General features: G+C 46.1%; 1 protein-coding gene and 1 long non-coding RNA gene across 6 annotated transcripts in view; both read right to left on the bottom strand.

Annotated features, from left to right (window-relative positions):
- Positions 1-7,045, bottom strand: LOC125920329 (uncharacterized). Its single transcript, XR_007457022.1, has 2 exons — positions 1,333-7,045; positions 1-736 (listed from the first exon to the last, which is right to left on the bottom strand). It is a non-coding gene; the product is annotated as an uncharacterized LOC125920329 (long non-coding RNA).
- Positions 1-20,920, bottom strand: part of PLXNC1 (plexin C1) — a 149,919-nt gene that overhangs the window by 104,029 nt on the left and 24,970 nt on the right. For all 5 annotated transcript variants that reach the window (XM_049627463.1, XM_049627464.1, XM_049627465.1 and 2 more), the window contains 2 exons: positions 11,299-11,433; positions 7,783-7,883 (listed from right to left, as the gene is read on the bottom strand). In XM_049627463.1, the coding sequence (XP_049483420.1) occupies positions 7,783-7,883; positions 11,299-11,433 (236 nt within the window). The remainder of the gene's footprint in view (positions 1-7,782; positions 7,884-11,298; positions 11,434-20,920) is intronic.

Here is a 20,920-nt window from a genome sequence, read left to right as displayed (position 1 = left end):
AGAGCATGAACAGGGGTGGGGCAGAGAGAGAGGGAGACACAGAATCTGAAACAGGCTCCAGGCTCTGAGCTGTCAGCACAGAGCCCGACGCAGGGCTCGAACTCACAGACCGTGAGATCATGACCTGAGCCGAAGTTGGACGCTTAACCGACCAAGCCACCCAGGCGCCCCAGGATAATCTTTTTAAAACACAAATATGATCATGTCAATCCTCTGCTGAAAATCCTTTACCAGGTTCCCAGCACCCCGAATCAAGTCCAAACTCAGAGTCCTTCACATCCTGGTCCCACCCAATGCCCCATCCCCTTCTTGCCTTCCAGAACCAGTGCTCTGGGGGTAATATCCAATCTGCCGCTCCCTCAAAAGACCTCTCCCTATGCTGGATCCTCTACCTGAAATGCCTTCCACTCTCTCTTCCCTTGGTGAAAGTTCATTCAGGCTTCCAGGCCTAATTTTAATGCCACTTCCTGTCTGAAGCCTTCACCAACCTTGGTTACAACGAATGGCTCCCTCCTCTGGGCTTCCACCATCGCAATGGCTAATGTTACTTGAGTGCTTACTAAGAGCCAGGCGCTGTGCCTGGGGCTTTATGAACATTATCTGATTGGATCTTCTCAGCCACCCTGTGAGGTACTACTAGCCCTACTTTGTGGAAGAGATTTGACCCAGAGAAGACAAGGAACCTGCAGGTCACAAAGAAGCCTAGATTCAATCCCAAGCAGGCTGCCTCCAGGACCTGCACTCTTCCTCCTCTGCTGCCAGAGTGGAAGCCACCCCTGCATTGCTGGGCATCCCGAACAGGCTACCCCTCCTACATTCCTGTTCGGCAGTGACACCCCTGTCCATCTGATCACCCAAGCCAGATGCCCATACCCCTTCCCTTGTCATCTCAACACCAAGGTTACGGTGTTGCCGGGAAAAGAGCAGTAGCTTGCCTCACTGCACCTTCCGAGACTTAGCTCTGCCATCGCTCCAAAGTCCTTCCCCCTCTGACCAAATGCCCATGCTTTGGGCTCCAATCGAGTGCCTGGTCCAATCCCTGGGACACAGCAAGAATCCATTGCGTGTTTAGGTATCGCTTCTTTGTTGTCTTTATGAAGACTTAGATTTAGGGAGAAAAAGTACATCTTCCAGAAAAACAGTGGCCACCTTGATACTTGATTTTTCATTTTATGGCCCTATTTTGAGTGTGTCAAACTCAAGGGGGATCTAATTAATCAAAAAGTCCTGTCAATTCTATTTTCCAAATAGTTCTAGAGTCCAGCCACGTCTTTCCATTGCTACTATCACAAAGAAGCCTAGATTCAATCCCAAGCAGGCTGACTCCAGGACCTGCACTCTTCCTCCTCTGCTGCCAGAGTGGAAGCCACCCCCTGCATTGCTGGGCATCCCGAACAGGCTACCCCTCCTACATTCCTGTTCGGCAGTGACACCCCTGTCCATCTGGTCACCCAAGCCAGATGCCCATACCCCTTCCCTTGTCATCTCAACACCGAGGTTATGGTGTTGCTGGGAAAAGAGCAGTAGCTTGCCTCACTGCACCTTCCGAGACTTAGCTCTGCCATCGGACCCCAGTCTCTTGCCGGTTTACAACCACCTTCTAAGTGATCTGCCAGTGTCCAGCAGATCGTTTCCAGGCTATCCTGCGCTAGGACGCTTATTCTAAAACCCACAGCTGATCTGGTCACTCTTCTAATTGAAGCTCTGCAATAGTTCCCAAAAGTCCTTACGAGAAAATGCACATTTTTCAACATGGCTTGTAAGGCCAGTGCTCGGCCACTCCTGCCTACCAAGCCACCAAGTATCTCAACAACCCCCGCCAGACTGTGTGCTCCAACTGTATTGAGCACAACCGGTGCTCTTACAGCAACTGGCCTCGATACACCTGTTCCCTCGGCCAGTCACCTGCCTCTGCTCTACCTGGCTGATATCTGCTCACAGCTCAACTTCAGCTTAGATATTCCCTCCTCCAGCAAACCTTCCCTTACTTATTAGTATTATTTATTTAATTTTTTTTTTAGAGAGAGAGAGAGCAAGAGAGAGCATGAGCAGGAGAGAGGGGCAGGGGGAGGGAATCTTAAGCAGGCTCCACACTCAGCACGGAGCCCAACTCAGGGCTTGATTCCATGACCCTGGGATCACGAGCTGAGCCAAAATCAAGAGTCGGACGCTCAACCAACTGAGCCACCCAGGCACCCCAACCTTCCCTTAGTTTGGGTTAGATGTTCATGTGCCCCCATGGAATCCTCCACTGCCTCTGGGCTAACCTTCATGATACTCTATCTACCTATTGGTAAAATGGTAACTCTTTTACTTGTCAAGACTGACCAGATTATTGCGCTCAACGCCTCAGTTATCTGCTGCACTGGAATGACGCATCCATAACCTTTGGCTCCCTTGCACGACAGTAGGTGGGGTAGATTTCCTTACCCCAGTGACATTGGGCTTGGCTATGTGGTGTGCTCGCCAGTGGAGTATCAGCAAACATGACATGAGCCAAGGTGACAAATGTGATGCATAGTTTAGCATGGCTCTTGTACTTCTGCGGTCTACCTTGAGAACAGTGTGCATTGGATGAGAGATGTGTGAAGAAGACCTGAATCAATCCTCTCAACCTGCAGCTTGAGGCAGAGGGCATCCCGACCCCACCCCACTGGAGCTGACCCATGAGCAAGAAAAACAAATGCTTTTTTCTTCCAATTCTTTCTTTTAGGAAGAATTGGTCAATGCAGCATCACCGGAGTATTGTCTACATCCCTCACTAGACTGCAGGCTCTGTGTAGGCAAGAAAGAACTATAACCCGAGTACCTAGCACAGGCCTTATCACGTCATAGGTGCTCAATAAATACTCGTCAACTGGACATATGACTGAATCAGTGTTGGCTGTTGACACGGCTGTCTCCCTAGCTTGCATGTGAGTTCCTGAAGGCCAAGAATGGCATCCGATTTCCCTCCATAGCCTCTAGCTAGCTCACTTGCCACATGGGGCTCTTGGTGGATATTCGATAAATATTTGTTGAAATTAAATAAATTGAATTTTGTGGGCTGCCTTGGGACTGAGTCCTTAATTTATGGCATTGTTTCTATGGGAAAATGCATTCTGAGTGCCAAACAAACTTGCAAATGAACTTTTGGAACCTCACTCGTTCATTGGTTCAGGATTGCCAGTTTTGTGGAAACCCGTAACTGAACACATGTGCTATGCTTTGCAATATGGGAGAAACTGAGAAACTGCTTCCAAACCCCAGATACTCAGCCTGCAAAAATTCACTTTCCGCCCACACACACAAATTCAGCGCAGGTTGGATTTGAGGTTCCAACAATAAAATACTAGACTTTTTAGAGCTCATTGTTTATCTAATTGCTTTTTATCTGCTTCCACTGGATGCCTATTCTTAACACCCGATCAAAAGGAAGTTAAGATAGTTTCCTTGCCCACCCCCCGCTCTCAACAAATCCATTTTCTAGACACATATGCAAGAAAGCTCAACCTTCTCAAAAGAGAAAATAAATTATTTTTCTAAATAAATCTGTGACATTTAAAATAAACACAGTGGGATGCTCTACAGTTATAAGAAAACATCCCCCTTTAGAATTCCTAATTTTGAATGGTACTGGGAACTCAATATGAGTCACAGATCTGAGGCTTAGTTTTATTTCGTCTTAGGCCAGAATGAAGCCAGTCTGAAACTGAGTGATCTGATGTGGCTGGGAAGGACCATCAGTCTAGAATGTTCTATATTACTTCATGCGTAAGTCTCAACCTGCCACTGACAGAGCTCCTCAATCACGCAATCTACTTCATTCACAGGGTGCATGGGTGGCTCAGTTGGTTAAGCATCCGACTTTAGCTCAGGTCATGATCTCATGGTTTGTGAGTTCAAGCCCTGCATCAGGCTCTGTGCTGACAACTCAGAGCCTGGATGGAGCCTGCTTTGGATTCTGTGTCACCCTCCTTCTGCCCCTCCCCTATTCATGCTCTGTCTCTCTTTCAAAAATAAGCAAACAGTAAAAAACTTTTAAAAATCTACTTCATTCACTTAACATATATTTTTTGAGCACCTACGATGTGTCGGGCACTGTTCTAGACTCTGGGGATATAGTAGTGAACAAGACAGACAAGGTACCTATGTTCATGGAACCCACATTTTAAAAAGAAAAGCAGAGACATAAGATCATTTCAGACACTGATGGGACCATGATGAAAATAAAACAGGTGATTATGAGTGAGGTGAGGCCACTTCCAACTGGATGATCAGGAAGGAGCCAGCCATGGAAAGATCTGGGGAAAAATATTCTAGACTGAGGAAACAACAAGGGCAAAAGTACCAGAGGTGGGAACGTGCCGACATATTCCTAAGTCAGAAAGAAAGCGCAGTGGGGTAGAGTGAACCGAGGAGAGAGAGGCATGAGAACCATGGAAGGGTCAGATGATGTATGCAGGTCCTGGCAGTAAGACAGTCAGACTGGCTTCTAAGAGAGAAAGACTGTGCAGGTTTTAACCTGGGGAATGACATGATCTGGTTTAGACTATAAAAGCATCATTCCTCTAGGAGGGTATTACGACAGGGGTGAGGGAGTAAGAGGAGAACCAGGAAGCTTTACAGAAGACAAGCACTCTTTGCCCGTCATCAATACATGCCCCGGTGTCTTCAACCTCTTCTCTGATCATCCCTCTTACCTTCTTGTGCTCACTGAAACCAGCCTCTCTCCTGGGGACACAGCTTCCTCGAAGCCAGCTCAGGGGCTGGCTGCTTCCTCTTACTCATCCTAAGCGTCCTGCTTGTGTCTCACTGCCTTTTCTGGATGCCTCTTCTTTCCTCCTCCTTTCCAAGCGTGCCCCCCGCCCAGTGCGCCCCACCACCACAAAGCCCTCCTTGTTGCAACCATCTATAGACCACCGCCACCCCTGCCAATTCTTTCCTCTTCTGGACTATCTTGCTTCTCACCGTCTCCAACACTGTTCCCACGGTCCGACTGCAATATCCACACAGATGACTGACGTCAACACTCCCGTTCCTAACACTACCTCCGTTCCTTGACCCCTCTCTGCCCGCAGTCTTTTTCCCATCCTACTTCAGGTACACTGTCATTATCAATAGTGCCACCACCCTCCATGACTCTCCCACAGTCCAACTACCATTTCCCAGCCCCAGTGAGTCTTAAATCCAATCACAACCTCCCATGCACAGATCCTGCCGCCTATTCCCATCCCTCACTCCCCGCCTCGGGGTGTACTTCCAGCTGACAGCCCAGGGCCCCCTATGTTAAGTACCAACATCCATGTCAAGACCATCATCCAGCGCTCGGATACCCCCTTGGTTCCCAGGCCCCGCCCTCCCCTCTTGATGTATTTCCTGCAAAGCCCTACCTTGCTAAATCTAGCCCTCCCCGACTCTGCGACCACACCAGCAGGGCTGAACACGGCCTTGGGAAGCAAAACCCTGCTGACTGCTCTCGCTTCAAAAGCAAGACCACGGGCTTCAGCTGGGCCCTCCTGCTGCCCAGCGATCATTCTAAGTTCCCATCTCCGTTCTCGATCTTCTACCTTCTCTCTCTCCGCCTTCCAAACCTCCAGCGCTTCCTCCCCCGCCTCGCTCTCACAGGGCTGAAGCCCCCGAAAATGACGTCAGCGATACAAACTGACGCTGCACACGCTTGCACCACCCACCTGCTCCTGGGCCCAATGTTCTTCACCTGCTCTTCCATCCCGAGACCAACTGTCCACCTCCCGTCTGAACTTGCCTCCCCATCAGTGTGCTACATCTTATTTTCTCTCATCTGCTGAGAGACAACACAGTGCAAACCCCTCTTCTTTCTCTCTCTCTCTCTTATTGTTTTACTAAAACTTCCCCAACAGCCCCATAGCGCAGGGTTATTTCACGCGCCTCAAAAACAACCAAATTCTCTGGACTTTACTTTCTCCTCTAGCGTCTGCTCCCTTTTTCTGCCGTTTTCCTCGGCAAAGCTCCTCTGGAGACTGGTCTCTGCTCTGCTCCCTCATCATTTTCTCCTGCAGCTTTATCGCTTGCCACACTGCCCTTGTCATGGTCACCGGTCATCACCTGCTGAGTCTAGTGGGTCAGCGCACTTCCCTTGCCCAACCCCTCTGCACCATCTGGCACCGGGGACTGCTCCCCTCTTTCTTCCCTTGGCATCCAGGAGACCACCTTCTTCGGTCTTTCCTCTTCCCTTTCTGGCTGTTCCCTCCCCATTTTTGTTTCCTCTTTGCCTCCTTGGCCCTTCGACACGGCACCGCCTCAGTGCTCGGTTGCCCAACTGCTTCTCCCCTCAATCTACACGGCCTCCCTCGTCTGGTCTTGTAAGCTCCCTCCAGACATGTCTAACTCCCAAATTCATCTCTCCAGCCTGGACACATCGCCCGTGAACTCCAGACCTGTGTTTGCCATATAGCAGCCACGAGCTCCTCGTGGCTAGTTCATCACTGCCACCGCCACTGAATTAACGCCTGGGGGGAGCCCTACAAATATAGGTGGGAAACACACATAGATGAAACAGGTCGGAAAGAGTACGGGGGAACCGCTCAGTGGGTGTGTGACAATGAAACGCTGTTGATGATCAGTTAATTTCTTAAACTCTAGACTTGGGCAAGCGACGGGAAGAAAACGTTCCTACCCAATTACAATTATTCATGAGAATTTTCCTGGCCCCGCTTCCTTTGTCTGCCAGGGATTCTGACAGAAACAGCCCCGTGAGGAAGCGCAGCAAAAGGCAAGGGCAATTATGCGTCTTGCTGCATCTCAGCTTTTGACTTCCTCCATGAACTCTTAATTAATTCCATCCCCACATTTTTAGTTTGTTTCCTGAACCTCTCGCTTATATTGTAGCCTCGCCCTCTCCCTTCGTTGCCCTGGGCTTCCTTCCCCAGATTCTCTTCCCCGTCCCCTCTGCTTTCCCCAAACTGCCCCTTGTTCAGCCTTCAGCTTCTCTGCACCTGTTCCACTCCTCCTGATCCCTTTTGACCCTTAAAAACAGAAAGCACCAAACTGACGGCCACCGTTACGGTGTTTTTTTTGTTTTTTGTTTTTTTTTTTTTTTTCCCCCTGCCTGAGCTCCAGCTCCGGCGCTCTCCTTGCTTCTGTAGCGGGAGCCCCGAGTACTGGGTTGCCATGGCAACAGCGAATCCAACCAGGCCGGTCCCAGCCACGCTGGGAGCTGCCATGGCGAGGGAGCGCTTACAAGTCGCCCCTGAGCCTGGATGGGTCGTGAACATCGTAATTCAAGACCAGGCTGGGCACATTCTGCCTGGAGACTGAGATTGTACAGCAGGCCCACAGCTGTACCGCACATTAGGAGACAGCATCATCAATAATAAGGCTTCCACCGAGCCATCCGAGTACGTGACATTACGAGGATTCGGTGGGAAATTTTCAAACATCCCTATTCTTTTATCTCCTCTGAGGGGAGACCTTTTGCCTCTCTCTCTCTGGAGTCTTGGAGAACTCTGTAGAAAGTACAAGCAGAACTGGCAGCTCCAGGCTATCCTTCCTGGTGTCCTGTCCCCACCCTGCTCCCACCCCCAGGTCGGGTAACCCACCCGGAGTGGTCCGGGTCAAATGATCCCGCGGCACTGGCCCAGCTGGGAACATCTCCGAGAGTTAATGAGGATCACGCACTGATATTTCAGGCGGCGAAGAGATCGGCTCCCCCAGGTCATTGGCACGGATCGTCAAAGTAGGGCAACAAGTGTTCTGCTGCATGACACTTTTTTTTTTTTTCTCTCGAAAACGTGAGTTGGTGAGAAAGAATTCAGGAAATACCTTTGCAGAGAATGGCACCAACCGCAGTGAGGGTCTGTTGCTGTTAAACACTCCGTACAGGATTTATGTTTACTGCAATTTGCAACACGAATTCTCCTCACCTAGAAATGAAGATGACAGCAGCTCAGACGGAATTCTAAGCACCGCCACAAAAACGACAACACCTTATCTGATAACGGGCCACAAAGAGAGCACATTTGTCAACTTGAACTCGGAATGCCTCTGTAAGGACGTTGGGCAGTGGTTCTCAAGTTCCGGGGTACGAATCCCCTGGGGAGGTTTGGAAAGTGCAGGTTCCCAGATGGCCTGCCGTCCCTGCTCTGGAGACTCGGGCTGGGCAGGTCAGGGACCGGGCCTCGGAATCTGCATTTTTAAGTGCTCTCTCAGGTGGGTCTGATCCGCTAATAATGACTTCCCAAGGGATCATGGAATCAGGTCACCTGGCCTTCACACAAAGACAGTTAAATGCGTGGTCAGTGGCACTCTGGAAATGAGCATCTGGGGACGTAAAGGCTCATGCTGACCCGGGAGTGTCAGCACGAGGCTGACGCTGGACACGGAAATGAGGAGAATCCCACACCCCTGTCAGGGTAACTCCATTTCTTCAGCTCCTGGCTCGTTTGCTCACCTTCCCTCCACTGGAGTTGGGCATAAAAGAAACAGGGGGAGTATTCAAATCATCGCCTGCCCCTCAAGCTGCCTCTTCCAGTTGTCAGGAAAGAGCAACCCACAGGCAAGGCGCCCGTGCTGGGCACACCCGGGCATCTGAGACAGTCAGAGCCTGGAAGCAGGGTGGCGGGAGTCGGGGAGGACCTCAGTGCCACACAGCGCATTTTCTGCGGGCAAAATCCCACAGCAGGTAGTAAGGAAACTTGTGGAACTCATTAAGCCAGGAAGCTGTACATGCTAGAAGGTATACGTAACTTCCTTAAAAGGTTAGAAACACAGAGCGTTCTAGAAACGGTTGGTGAGGAAAATAGGCTATCCTGGGGAGTAGTGTTCAATTCTAAGTTGACTACATGGAGGACAGACCCGTCTATTTCTCAGTCCTCCATGTTGCTGAAAGACGCGGGGGCAGACCACCAGCCTGAGCCAGAATCAACCAGAATGTGGAGATTTCCCTGTAGCTCACAAAACATCTTTTTAATTCTGGGGGGGGGGGTTTGCATAAATATCACGTAGTCTCTCTAACCTTGTTTTCTCAACTCTGAAATGGTGACCGTGCTGCGGACTCCACAGGGTTATTTCACTGTCTGGCAGATACTAAGCGCTCGATAAATGTTGGCTACTGCTGTTGTGTGAGGCAAAGGTTCCACAGCCCTACAAACATGTGAGACCTTACACTTAAAAGGCAAACAGATTTCCTTACTACGAGGCTTCTGAGAGCCTTTGAATATGCTGAGCATGATGATACTCCAGGCGGGGTAGACTAAATAACATCTTCTCCTAGGGCCACATTGGCTCAGAACACTTAGTGGGATAGGAGTCTCTAGAACTTTCCATGAGAACCATTACGCGCTGTACTTAAACACACAAACAACATCTCTCTCTGTAAAAGCGAGAACACAATTAGTACTACATTGGACCTGCTTCCCTAACTTAGTAACACACGATAGTGACTATTCCACAGCGATGCGTAAATCTTCATATGGTTATTTTTAGCGGCCACGTATTCCATGGATGTACCAGGGCATATTCGTTTGGCTGTTACTATCCCCCCAAGAGTCTAGGAAAGGATCCTCCTTAGGTTTTTGCCCGTCTAGGGGTTATGCTGGCTCAACGAGAATCTTACTAATAGCATCCCCAGCAGGAAACCTAGGTGAAGAATATAAGAATAACCAGCTTTGATGCCCAGTCAAAAACCCTCCCTAGGGCTTCAGGCTTTGAATGACCAGAGGCTAGAACTCTTTATCTTCCAGAAAGTGAGGACCTGTCAGCTATCCGTGGCTCTCCAGTGGTTCCCAGCTTACAGTCTTGAGTTTGGAGGAAAGTGCTAACGAGAATTTACGAGCCATTTTGCAATGTTTCAAAAAGCTGAATGGAGAAACATGCACGGATTAAGCAAGACTTCAAGTGTCTTTGCTTTGGGCTGGAATTTTATCAGCTCTGTGTGGCAGCACAGCGCGTTCTCCGGCTGGCAGTTTTCAGATGCCCTTGATAAATAAAGCCTGGGAATGGGAATAGTTACTTAATATATGCAGTTTGTTGAGTAGACAAAAATCTCGCGAATACGGGAAGCCCAGGGAAGAAACAGAATAAAAAATGTTTTAACGGGGACACAAGCTGCTCAGGAAGATTCTGCATGGTGAACAACTGGTCTACCAACGTCAGGCAGGTCCACAGTTCATCTCAATGAGATCATTTTGACATAACGACTCTTCCACGTGCAAAGGGCAATTCTGCGAATTCTGGAAACGACAATGTGCTTGTGTGCCTACTGTGTGACCGCAACAGCACATGTGGCTTGCTGTCATCACCGTTCCCCTTAGAACGAGAGATAAAAAGAATGGAAAATGGGGCTGGACCGAAGGCATCTGTTATTCCATTATATAATTCCACAAGTCTGAATTCTCTTCTTCACACTTTGTTTGCCCCAATGGCCATGGGTCCGAATTACTGTGCCAGAATGGGCTGCTTAGTTTTCACAAGTTTGGGATTCGATCTCATTTATCACGGGCTTTGATGTCAGGACAGAATTGATGTCCCAGTCTGGACAAGGCCCAACCTACATATATATAAAATAGAATGAACCTAAGATATCAAGGAGATATATCTCCTTGACTGACTCATTTAACCTTTCCAAGTCTTAGGCTCTTGATATACAAAGCAAGGGTAATTTTATCTCATTAAATTGGTAGCATATTTCATCAACATTGTTTTTATAGCTGTGCGTACAGACACAACTCTGCATCTAAGAGAGACAAAACTAGTACGTGGTCAGTAGGGACTCAATAAAACTTAGCTTTCTTTCCTTTGTGGAAGTACTTTATAAAAATGAAGAAACTATAAAAAGCTATTATTTTTATTTGAGTAAGCAGAAGCAAGAAGAAAAACTAAAACAGCCAGATAAATTAAGAGAGGGAGGGTGAGTGCCATATATTTCCTGGTTCATGAATGTGCATGAGACTGTGGCCTGATATTAACCCCCAATTCCAAAGCCAGTCCCATTGGGTATATTCATAAATGCATCTAACCGTTCAGTGCCCACACAATAAATGTGCAAATTCAGTTACCTTGCTGATTATGCACCCATTTGCAAGCACACCCTCCTCTGAAAAGCCTCGCATTGGAAATATAGCCAATAATAAAATTGTCTAAATAGGTAATATTTCTTGCTTACTTACTGACAGGAAGGTTTTTTAATTCCATGTCTGTGAACCACTGAAGGTCTTCTCAAAGCCTGCAGCAGTGTTTAAACTTGATAGTTCAAAGTAAAAGCTTCACTACTAGATGATGACATTAATTAAACAATTTTTTATTCGTAAGTCAGAAGCTGTACCCAGTATTTTCGCCTACCTCTTTCCCAGCTGTTAGATAGATGTAGATATTCTTCTTGGGATGAGGAACCAGTTTGTAGAAAACAGGTGTTTCTTCTTTAATTTCATAGATAACCTCCGGGCAATTTGAAGTCAAATTCTCACCAAGAATAACCTATTTTTTTTTTTTTTCAAAAAGAGAAATAAGATTTCTATTAAATACTTTGAATAGCGGGGTGGCAAGAGTTGCAGCTTAATTCTAAGACCACATGCTCTTTTCCTCACTACATATACTGGCTGAGGTACCATGTTCTTTAATCATCCTTTTGTGTCTCAGTCTTCCACGAGGCTGGGAAGAACAAGCATGGTCACGCATGTGAATGCGCGTGCGCGCGCACAGAAGCCACCCTTCAGTGCTGGGGCGGTATCCTCACATGTGGACGCTCCAAGCCCGCAATTCCCTATCACATCTGGCTCTACGAGAAGCTACAGGTGACAGCTTCGTCAGTATTAAGCCAAGTGATCTTCAAACTAAAGGAAGCCGGCTTGACATATATTTGCATGTGTTACTCTGACTCTCCTATATGATTCTACGCAGTCACACATTTTAAAGTAACCAGGACAACTTAACAGGCTCAAACAGCAGGTATGCGTTTACATATAAAATGTAAGCGTGGCCTTGAAATTGGGCCTACATGAGTTTCATGCACCTCAGTCGATAAATATCTACGTATCTGGCATGTTCTAGGTGTTTGGAAAATGGCTGCGAACAAATGAGTGGGGGGGGGGTGGAGGGAGAAACCTACCTTCATATACCGTGTGTGTGTGTGTGTGTGTGTGTGTGTGTAGGGGAGTAGTGGCAGACAATGAACAATAATTAAATCAGAAACCCTATTAGAAGGTGATGCAAGTCAAAATAAAGTGGGGTAAGGGCATCAGGATGCGTGCTCAGGGTAAGTCTCACTGAGAGGTGGCATTTAGTGAGATACTTGCAGGAGACGATGGAGTGGGCCATTTAGATGCCCGGGTGACTCGCGCTCTTGCGAGAGCCACTCACTGGTACCGAGGCCCTAAAACCTGAGGTGGCCAGTGTGGCTCGAGCAGAACCAGTGAGGCAGAGAGCAGTGAGGTAACGAGTGTGCAACGTAGGTGATTGTAGGCGTGTATAGAAATCTCACTCTTACTCCGGGTGAGAGAGAGGGAGCCGCTGCAGGGTTTGAGCAGAGAGGTGACAGGGTAAGGGGGCAGGTTGGAAGCAGGGGCCTGAAGCTGTATCACAGACCATCACCATAGCCCTGGAGAAACAGAATGGTCGCTTGAGCCCAGGTGCGTCTCTTGACTCTTTCCGCTGAGTAAGCTGTGCTAACTTTGACCTAGTACCTTAACCTTCCCCAACTTCCTTGTCTCTAAAACGGGGCTAATAATGCCTTCCCTATATACGACTGTTCGGGATCAAAGGAGAGTTATAAAAGGTGCGTGGCACATAATAAATACACAATAGATAATAATGTTGCTAGATGGTAAGCTCCTTTCGGGTAGAGACCGTATCTTAATGATCTTTATACCTATCCCCTTGCCCGATACTTTTAAAATCGAAGGTGTTCAATATTTTGTCAGTTTGAATACATCCATACGTAAAATCTACATTTGTGTCTCTACTGCTGAGGACAGCAGTTACATTGGGCACATGGTTTTAAAAGAAACGTTGGCCCTTGAGATTCTTTTCAGACAAAGTCTACATTCATGCATCTACTAAGCAATACGAAGCCTGTACCACATATCCTGATGGCAAATACATATTTACTATTTTATCAAAGAGTCCTTATCATTTTGGCACAGGCAGCATCTTCCTACATGAGTCCCTGCTCCCAGCCTGAGTATGGCTTTGTCTTGTGGTCGTGACTTTCTTCCATCATCTGCTCTGGGTTAAGTCCAGGTAGATTTGGTACAACTAGTAACTCACTAGGGGCCCGTGAACTGCCACTGAATTCAGGAGCAGCTCGTAAAACTCAATTGCAGTAACTAAAATATGACTTTTTAAAAAGGAATAGAAGCATTTAGGTCCCAGTAGAGGTGGAAAAGGTCTGTGCCTCAAGTCATTTAAAAGCACCTATAGAGGTGCCTGGGTGGCTCAGTCGGTTGAGCGTCTGACTTTGGCTCAGGTCATGATCTCACGGTTCATGAGTTCAAGCCCCATGTCAGGCTCTGGGCGGACAGATGTGAGCCTGGAGCTGCTTCAGATTCTGTGTCTCCCTCTCTCTCTCTGCCCCTCCCCCACTCGTGCACGCATGCTCTCTCTCTTCTCTCTCCAAATAAACATTAAAAAAATGTTTTTAATGAAAAAAAGTGACTATAGCTGCACCATCCAGTATGATAGCCACCAGTCACCTGTGGCTATTTAAATTTAAAATGTAGTACTTCCGTTATACTAGCTGCATTTCAAGTGCTCATTAGCCACATATGGTTAGTGACTACCATACTGAAAGTACAGATATAGAACATTACCATCATCACGGAAAGTTCTACCGGACAACACTGGCCTACTGAAAACTACAAATGAAGAGAAACAGCAGGCAGGCACCACCCAAGCGTGGACTTGCCAGATTCTTGTCTTCCCATCTCTAATTCACATTCCTTATTAATCAACTGAGATTCAGTTGATCTGGTTCTAGAAAAGAGGTCATAGAGAAGAGAGGAAACAGGAAGCCAGTTAAAAAATGTTTGATAAAAATGTTCTCAAGTGACGCTCAAGAGAAGACAGGCTGCTGTCCAGAAGAATTCATCATGTTAAAGGCCTCCCTGGGCAGAACCACCAATGAAGCATTCTTGCCAACAAAACCGAACCTGAACCTCATTGAGCCTTTAGTGTGACCTTTCATTTAACATTGGGAAGCAGAAAGAGGAGGAGGCAGCAAGAAAACAGCCAAATCCACAATATGAGACATTCGACAACAGACTTCATTTCCTCCATCAGTCAGTGGCAGTGATGGGAGTTGGCTACACCAGATTGAGAGAGGCAGGACAACCATGTCTGACTTGAGGACCTTGCTTAGATACCAATTTGAACAAAAGTCATTTTCTTTTCTTTTTTTCTTTTCGATATATGAAGTTTATTGTCAAATTGGTTTCCATACAACACCCAGGGCTCAGCCCAACAGGTGCCCTCTTCAATACCCATCACCCACCCTCCCCTCCCTCCCACCCCCCCCCCAACCCTCAGTTTGTTCTCAGTTTTTAAGAGTCTCTTATGCTTTGGCTCTCTCCCACTCTAACCTCAACAAAAGTCATTTTCAAAAGATACTCTCGAGCCACTTAGGAAGATTTCATTGTATAAGCTCCTATGAGATGTCGCTGAAGAACTACTGATATTTTTGCTGTGATAATAGCATTATGGGTATGGTTATTTAAGAAAATGGCCATTGCGGTGCTGAACTCTTGATTTTGGCTCAGGTCATGATCTCACAGTTTGTGGGATTGAGCTCTGCAGCGGGCTCTGTGCTGACAGAGCAGAGCCCGCTTCAGATTCTCTCTCCCCCTCCCTCTCTGCCACTTGCATGCATGTATTCTCAAAATAAACATTAAAAAAAAAGAAAGAAAAGAAAATGACCATCATTTTTTAGAGATGTGTAATGAAACATGTAGGGGTGAAATGACAGTGTCTGGGATTTGCTTTTTTTTTTTTTTAATTTTTTTTTTAATGTTTATTCATTTTTGAGACAGAGAGAGACAGAGCATGAATGGGGGAAGGTCAGAGAGAGATGGAGACACAGAATCCGAAACAGGCTCCAGGCTCTGAGCTGTCAGCACAGAGCCCGACGCGGGGCTCGAACTCACGGACCGCGAGATCATAACCTGACTGAAGTCGGCTGCTTAACCAACTGAGCCACCCAGGCGCGCCTGGGATTTGCTTTAAAATAAAAACTTAATTTATAAAACACCACCACTCATGCGTCTTAAGTGAGTTAGGACCTGCGCTGCAGTTTTTACAGGGACTTCTTTTATTTATTCTTGGAACATGGTTGATGTAGATGGGTAAGGGCTATGAAGATCTAGTTTGGGGCAACTTCGATTTACCTGGAGACGAGGCATCGGTATTTTCTCTGGAACTCTGAATTCTGGCAGGGAAGCCTTTATTGTGTTAAAAAAAAAATCTTAAGTGTACTATGTGCTGGGGTTTACCAACCAGTTTCCTAAACAAGCTACCTAGAGTGGCTTACGCTGAAAGCTTGTCCTGATAACTATAGATGCTGGGTTTAAATTACGTTTCATCGATAGTGGGAGTGACACTTCTCTAGAACGTAATTTGGCATTATCTATCAAAATTATAAAGCATAGCCTTAGACCCCACAGCCCCTCATATGTATGGTGAATGACATATGTACACGGATATTTATTGCATCACAAATTAGCAAAAGGTTGAAACAACCTAAATGTCCAACAGTGAGTTGGTTAGGCATAGTCAAACAAATATGATACTATTTAGCTGTAAAAATAATTAGAAAGCTCCTTGTGTATATGTTTAACACATTACGTTGTGTATATGTGTATATATTTATATATTACATAAACATACTTATATAGCACGTTTAATATGCTGTGTATTTGATAAAATGGAGGGAAGGCCATCTTCCCCCTTTTACCTGCAGACATTTATAAACTATCTCTGTGAAGATACCCAAGAAACCCATATCACTGGTTGCCCCAGAGGTCAGGAATGTGTGACTTTCTCTGTATATTCTCTTGGTTCTTTTGAATTTTGAACAATGTCAATGTACTATCTTAAAAAATAAATACATAAGACTTAAATGTGAAAAGTGAGTGTGAGTGGATCAAATTGTTTTTCTTTTTGCTAGATCATATGCAGAGAATGATCTCCATAACCCCGAGGACAGGACAACAGGAAATTTTCATTTTCATCCACAAGGGGCCCAGACATGCTACATGGAGAGCTTGGGGGTCTCTGCCACTGGGGCCTTCACCTCTCTCAAATGACTCCAGGACAGGAGAGACATGGCTTTCTTCCTTGCTATAGATCTCTATTAATATCACCTCCTACCCCTCCAATCCCCATCCCCACAGCCCAGCCCAGGGGCATCAAAGCAAAACTTGGATCTTCTAACTGCAACATTCATGTCAACATCAACACAGAGAGGAAAGCCAGCGAGACTGGAGCACGGGAAATGTTCCTTCCTCAGCTCGGTTTAGCTGGGCAGCCTTGGAAAAAGAACACGATCTGTGAAGCGATGCAGGAAGTAACAATGAGTCACGGAAACCCAAAATGGGTTGAGTTTTGTATAAAAGAATCTCATCCAATTCACACACACCCCTTGGGCATGATGTGGATTTTTATCTCTTGTTTCCAGAATGCCCCTTTAGTACAGACCTAATCTGAAGTCACCCTGAGCCTCTGCCATGCATATTCTTATCTACCCCTTCATCCTTCAAGTCTCAAACGTCACCTCCTCTAAGCTTTCCCTGGTTGCCTTTCTACCTCATTCTCTACCCATCAGTCGATTTCCTCCATAGCACTTACCACTCACTGTCTGAAATGGCTTTATTGATTAATTCAGTAACTTATTTTCCATCCTTTCCCCCCCCCCCCATCATGAGAGCAAGTGGGTTGCCTGTTTTATTCACTTTTGTATCCTCAGTACCCAGAATAGTGTCTGGCACATAAAAGGTGCCCAATAAATATTTATTAAATGAAAAAAAATTCTATTAGCATTCAAGATTTTATAGGGCTCTTCAGATTTTTCCAGCTGAAGCCTGTGTAGAAAACAAATTTTCCCCGATGGAGAATTTCAGTTTGTGTCAACATATTGTTCCTGTTGACATCTTCCTGAAGCCTCATGGTAGGCTATTAACTAGCCTTGGGATTTTTGTTGCATACAAAAAAACCCCGCCCAATTCCAGTCCTGAAACGTGTGGAGTGTGAGACTTCCACACCAGACAGTTAGTTACGTTACAAGTTCGACACCACCCACGGAAAGAATAGCATGGTGAGGAAAACGAGGTCGGGAGGAGAAAAATTAAACAAAAGCCTCTTTCTTTCTTTCCTTTACTATTACCATGACACGGAAAAGCCACGGGTATTCAAAAAGCTGAAACATATACTCCAAATTTCTTTCCTTAGGCCTCACTCTGTGGGGTTAACCAGTTAAAGGGCATCCAAGCCAATCTTCTCATTTTTTTTTTTTTAATAAACATTTAAGAAATGTGGTGAAGGAGGCCTAAACCACGCACACGAACACACGAGAAAGCAAGGTAATTATCCACCAGTGTTCAATGCGCTTGAGTCGTTAGGAGTAACAAAGGTGAAATATAAAGATTAAGGCAAACTCCTCTTTTATTTCCAACCTATTTTTTTCAGCGTAAGTAGCAAGAGAAGCATACAGCTTGAACCACAAGTTCTAGGTTTGTGTGGACATGGCAGGAAGAGCTCTAAACTGGGGAGTCCCGGCTAACTCACAAACTAGAATGAATGAGATGGAGGTGAACTTGAAATAGCTTCGTATGACATTCCAAACAGCCAATCGTGGAGGCCATTTCCTGCTATTTTTACTTTTTGGTCTATTACTTCAGCCTAGCCATCCCCACTCCCCTACCTCCGGCCCCAGGTCCTGTCCTGGGTTGGCCTCCTTTTCCTTATTTGAACATTCCATGGGAATATAAATAGTAAGCTTGTCCTTATAAAATATTTTATTATTTTTGTTATCTCTTCCTGTCTTTTGAAAACTTTAAAACCAGAATCAAGGCAGACCTCCATGCAGAAGAACTTTCTAGAACTGGTCTCAATTTTGCTCCACGGTTTGGATAAATGAAAGCCACCAGTGGGAATAAGTTTTGAGGGCCTCATAGATGGCCAGTCCCAACTCGAAGCATGTGAGTAGTGCTTCTCTGATGATATGGGGAAGGGACATGCGTGAGACGGCACCCGGTACCCTGAAACCCACTTCGGTCCTAGGGATGTTGGAGAAACCCAACACTGGCCTCCTCCTACAAGAGCCGTTCCAAAAATCATCTTGAACCCAGATTTCCGACATTTACTCCCAAAGAACCCACGGGGGAAAAGCTGGGGTCCCACAGGGGGTTCAGGGGCTCCCATGACCCACTTGCAGACCTGAGCGGGGGAAGTCCTGCCTTCTAATACAGAAGTCTGGGCTCTGTGGGGCTGCCAGGAGGCCGTCCCCAAATAGGAACAAACTAAAACCACAGAAGCCAGGGCCTCTTCTCAAAAAACCTCAATACTTGCATCTTGGTATTAACCCCAGTACTCTAATATTTGAAAGAAAATTTTAAAAAACAAAACAAAACACAGTTCCACAAATTCTACCAAGCCCTACAGAGTGCATTTGAATTATCAGTGCAATTTGGAGAGGGGACAGATTGCTTCAGTTTACATCACCTTGAGCAAGTTCCCTAACCCCTCTGAGCCTCGCATTTTTTTCATTTATAAAGTAGGTTTGGTAACACTACGGACTCATGAGGATTAAACAAGTTAACCCATGCAGACACTGGTTCCAATGGCCGGCGCGCAGTAAGAGCTCAGAAATGTTCGCTGTTATTATTCCTCGCCTGCTGCCTTATCTTTTCTGCTTACAAGAAAGGCTAATGGGCATGCATAAAGTTACAAATTTCAAATTTCATGCATATTCCATTAATATTTATTTTACCACCTGGAAAAGCTGAAAATATTCAATTCTGCCCTTGAAATAAGGACAATTTTCTGTATGCGACACAGTCAGCTCAAAGGAATCCAAACCACACGAGAGGCTGTCCCACAATCTGTACAAGGATTCGCATGTGTTTATAAAAACGGGTACGCTTTGCAGTGTGCTGGCTTGCGACACGCGAGTTATGAATTCCTGCCAGCTGAGTTCAGCGTGGCCACCCTCTTTCAGCTGATCTCAGTGGAGACGCTGACCACTGAGAAAGTATAGCATGCAATCATGATCAGAAAGGAAGTAAAATGAGGAAACAACCAGGGGGGAAAAAGTGACGACACAACCCATCTCACAACCATTAGGGTCACGTGTCGATAAAATAAGGGGACAGATGAGATACTGTTAAAAGGACGCTTTCAAGTTCTAAATTCCTACCATGTTTCAAAAATCTTACAAAAGCATCTAGGAATAAAGGCAGGAGAAAGAGGGCAGTGAGGGTATTGGCATATTGTAAAGTCTTTAGTTTTTCCACTCTTCCTCAGGAAAACCTTACCTTTGGAGGCAGTGGCAGATCGCCTGGAAGAAGTGCAGGTCTTTAAAGACGCTTTGAAAGTGATTCGATCTCTCGGCCTAAGCGCAATGTGATGTTTCCACGCAAGAGAATATGATATAGCTGTTTAAAAATACCGTTTAACCAAGGGTTTGCCATAGCATTTTAATACAGGCATAACTGAAGGAAAAGTATGGATGCAAAATTGGATAGAGTCTGACCTCAACTATGCAAAAAAAAAAAAAAAAGAAGAAGAAGAAAGAAAAGAAAAAGAAAGAAAAAGAAAACGCTGATAGCAGTCAGTGCCTTTCGGTAACAGCGAGGGGTATTCTTTTTTCCTGTTTTTCCCTCACCCTCTGCTACTTTGCACCTTTCTCGAGGAACATATATTACTCTTGTAATAAGGAAAAATTAAATAACCCGATGTTTAAAATTGCACCAAACAGGGGAACCTGGGTGGCTCAGTCGGTTGAGCGTCCGACTTCAGCTCAGGTCATGACGTTGCAGTTCGCGAGTTAGAGCGCCACACTGGGCTCGTTGCTGTCAGTGCAAAGCCCACTTTGAATCTTCTGTCCACCACCCCCCCGCCCCACCCCTGCCCCCTGCCCCCTGCCCCATGCGCTCTCTCCTTCAAAAAATAAACATCAAAAAAAATTTAAAAAGAATAAAATTGCATCAAACTATGTTAAAATTCTGTGAGGTTTTCAGAGACTTAAGTTAGAGTGTGTGTGCGTTTGTGTAGTGGTGGAAAAAAAACCCCAGCAATTGGCCCCCAACTGCTGTTTTCTGCCCCTCATCCAACCAGTCGTATACTACAGTGCCTATTGTCTGTCAACATGTTGCCAACTCTTGATCACTGGGAAACTGATGAGTCAGGCTGTGGGTGATCCAAGCCCTCTTTCTTCTCCTCCTCCCACTGGCTGCCTCGGGTTGGGTTTTGTTTGCGGGGCTCATTAGTATCTCCACTCTATGGCTTAAGAAGCCAAGCTTGTGTCTATCAATGTTCGTCTTTTCTAACAGTTCTGGTGACAAGTCTGGCAAGGGAGAAGCTTGAAGTTTCTGAACAAAGGGATTCGGGGATTATCTGTGCCTTCTCAATCATCGACATCGTCCTGGGTCTCGGGACTCTGGGTTATTTCAGGGGCTACATCCGAGAATCTGCACACGGGATACATGGGGGAGTCTTGGGAATTACTGGGCTGTCCAAGGCAGCTTGGCAGGGCTAAGTCAGTTCAAATTCGTCCCTCAAAACTTCCTCCTGAGGGAAGGGACCTTCCTGAGTAAAGCTGGGGGAGGGTTTAACTCCTAAGAAGTTATCATGCCATTGAGGCATTCCCTTCAGTCAGATGGTCTGCCTCCTTCCAGAGCTGGGATCCTTTCTGGAGCTGTTTTGTTTTTTTGTTTTTTTTTTTTTAATTTTTTTTTTTTAACGTTTATTCATTTTTGAG

This window comes from Panthera uncia, chromosome B4 (assembly GCF_023721935.1).
Source record: "Panthera uncia isolate 11264 chromosome B4, Puncia_PCG_1.0, whole genome shotgun sequence".
Classification (NCBI taxonomy): domain Eukaryota; kingdom Metazoa; phylum Chordata; class Mammalia; order Carnivora; family Felidae; genus Panthera; species Panthera uncia.
The sequence above is the reverse complement of the archived record's forward strand: the minus strand, read 5'-3'. Positions and strand labels throughout refer to the sequence as shown.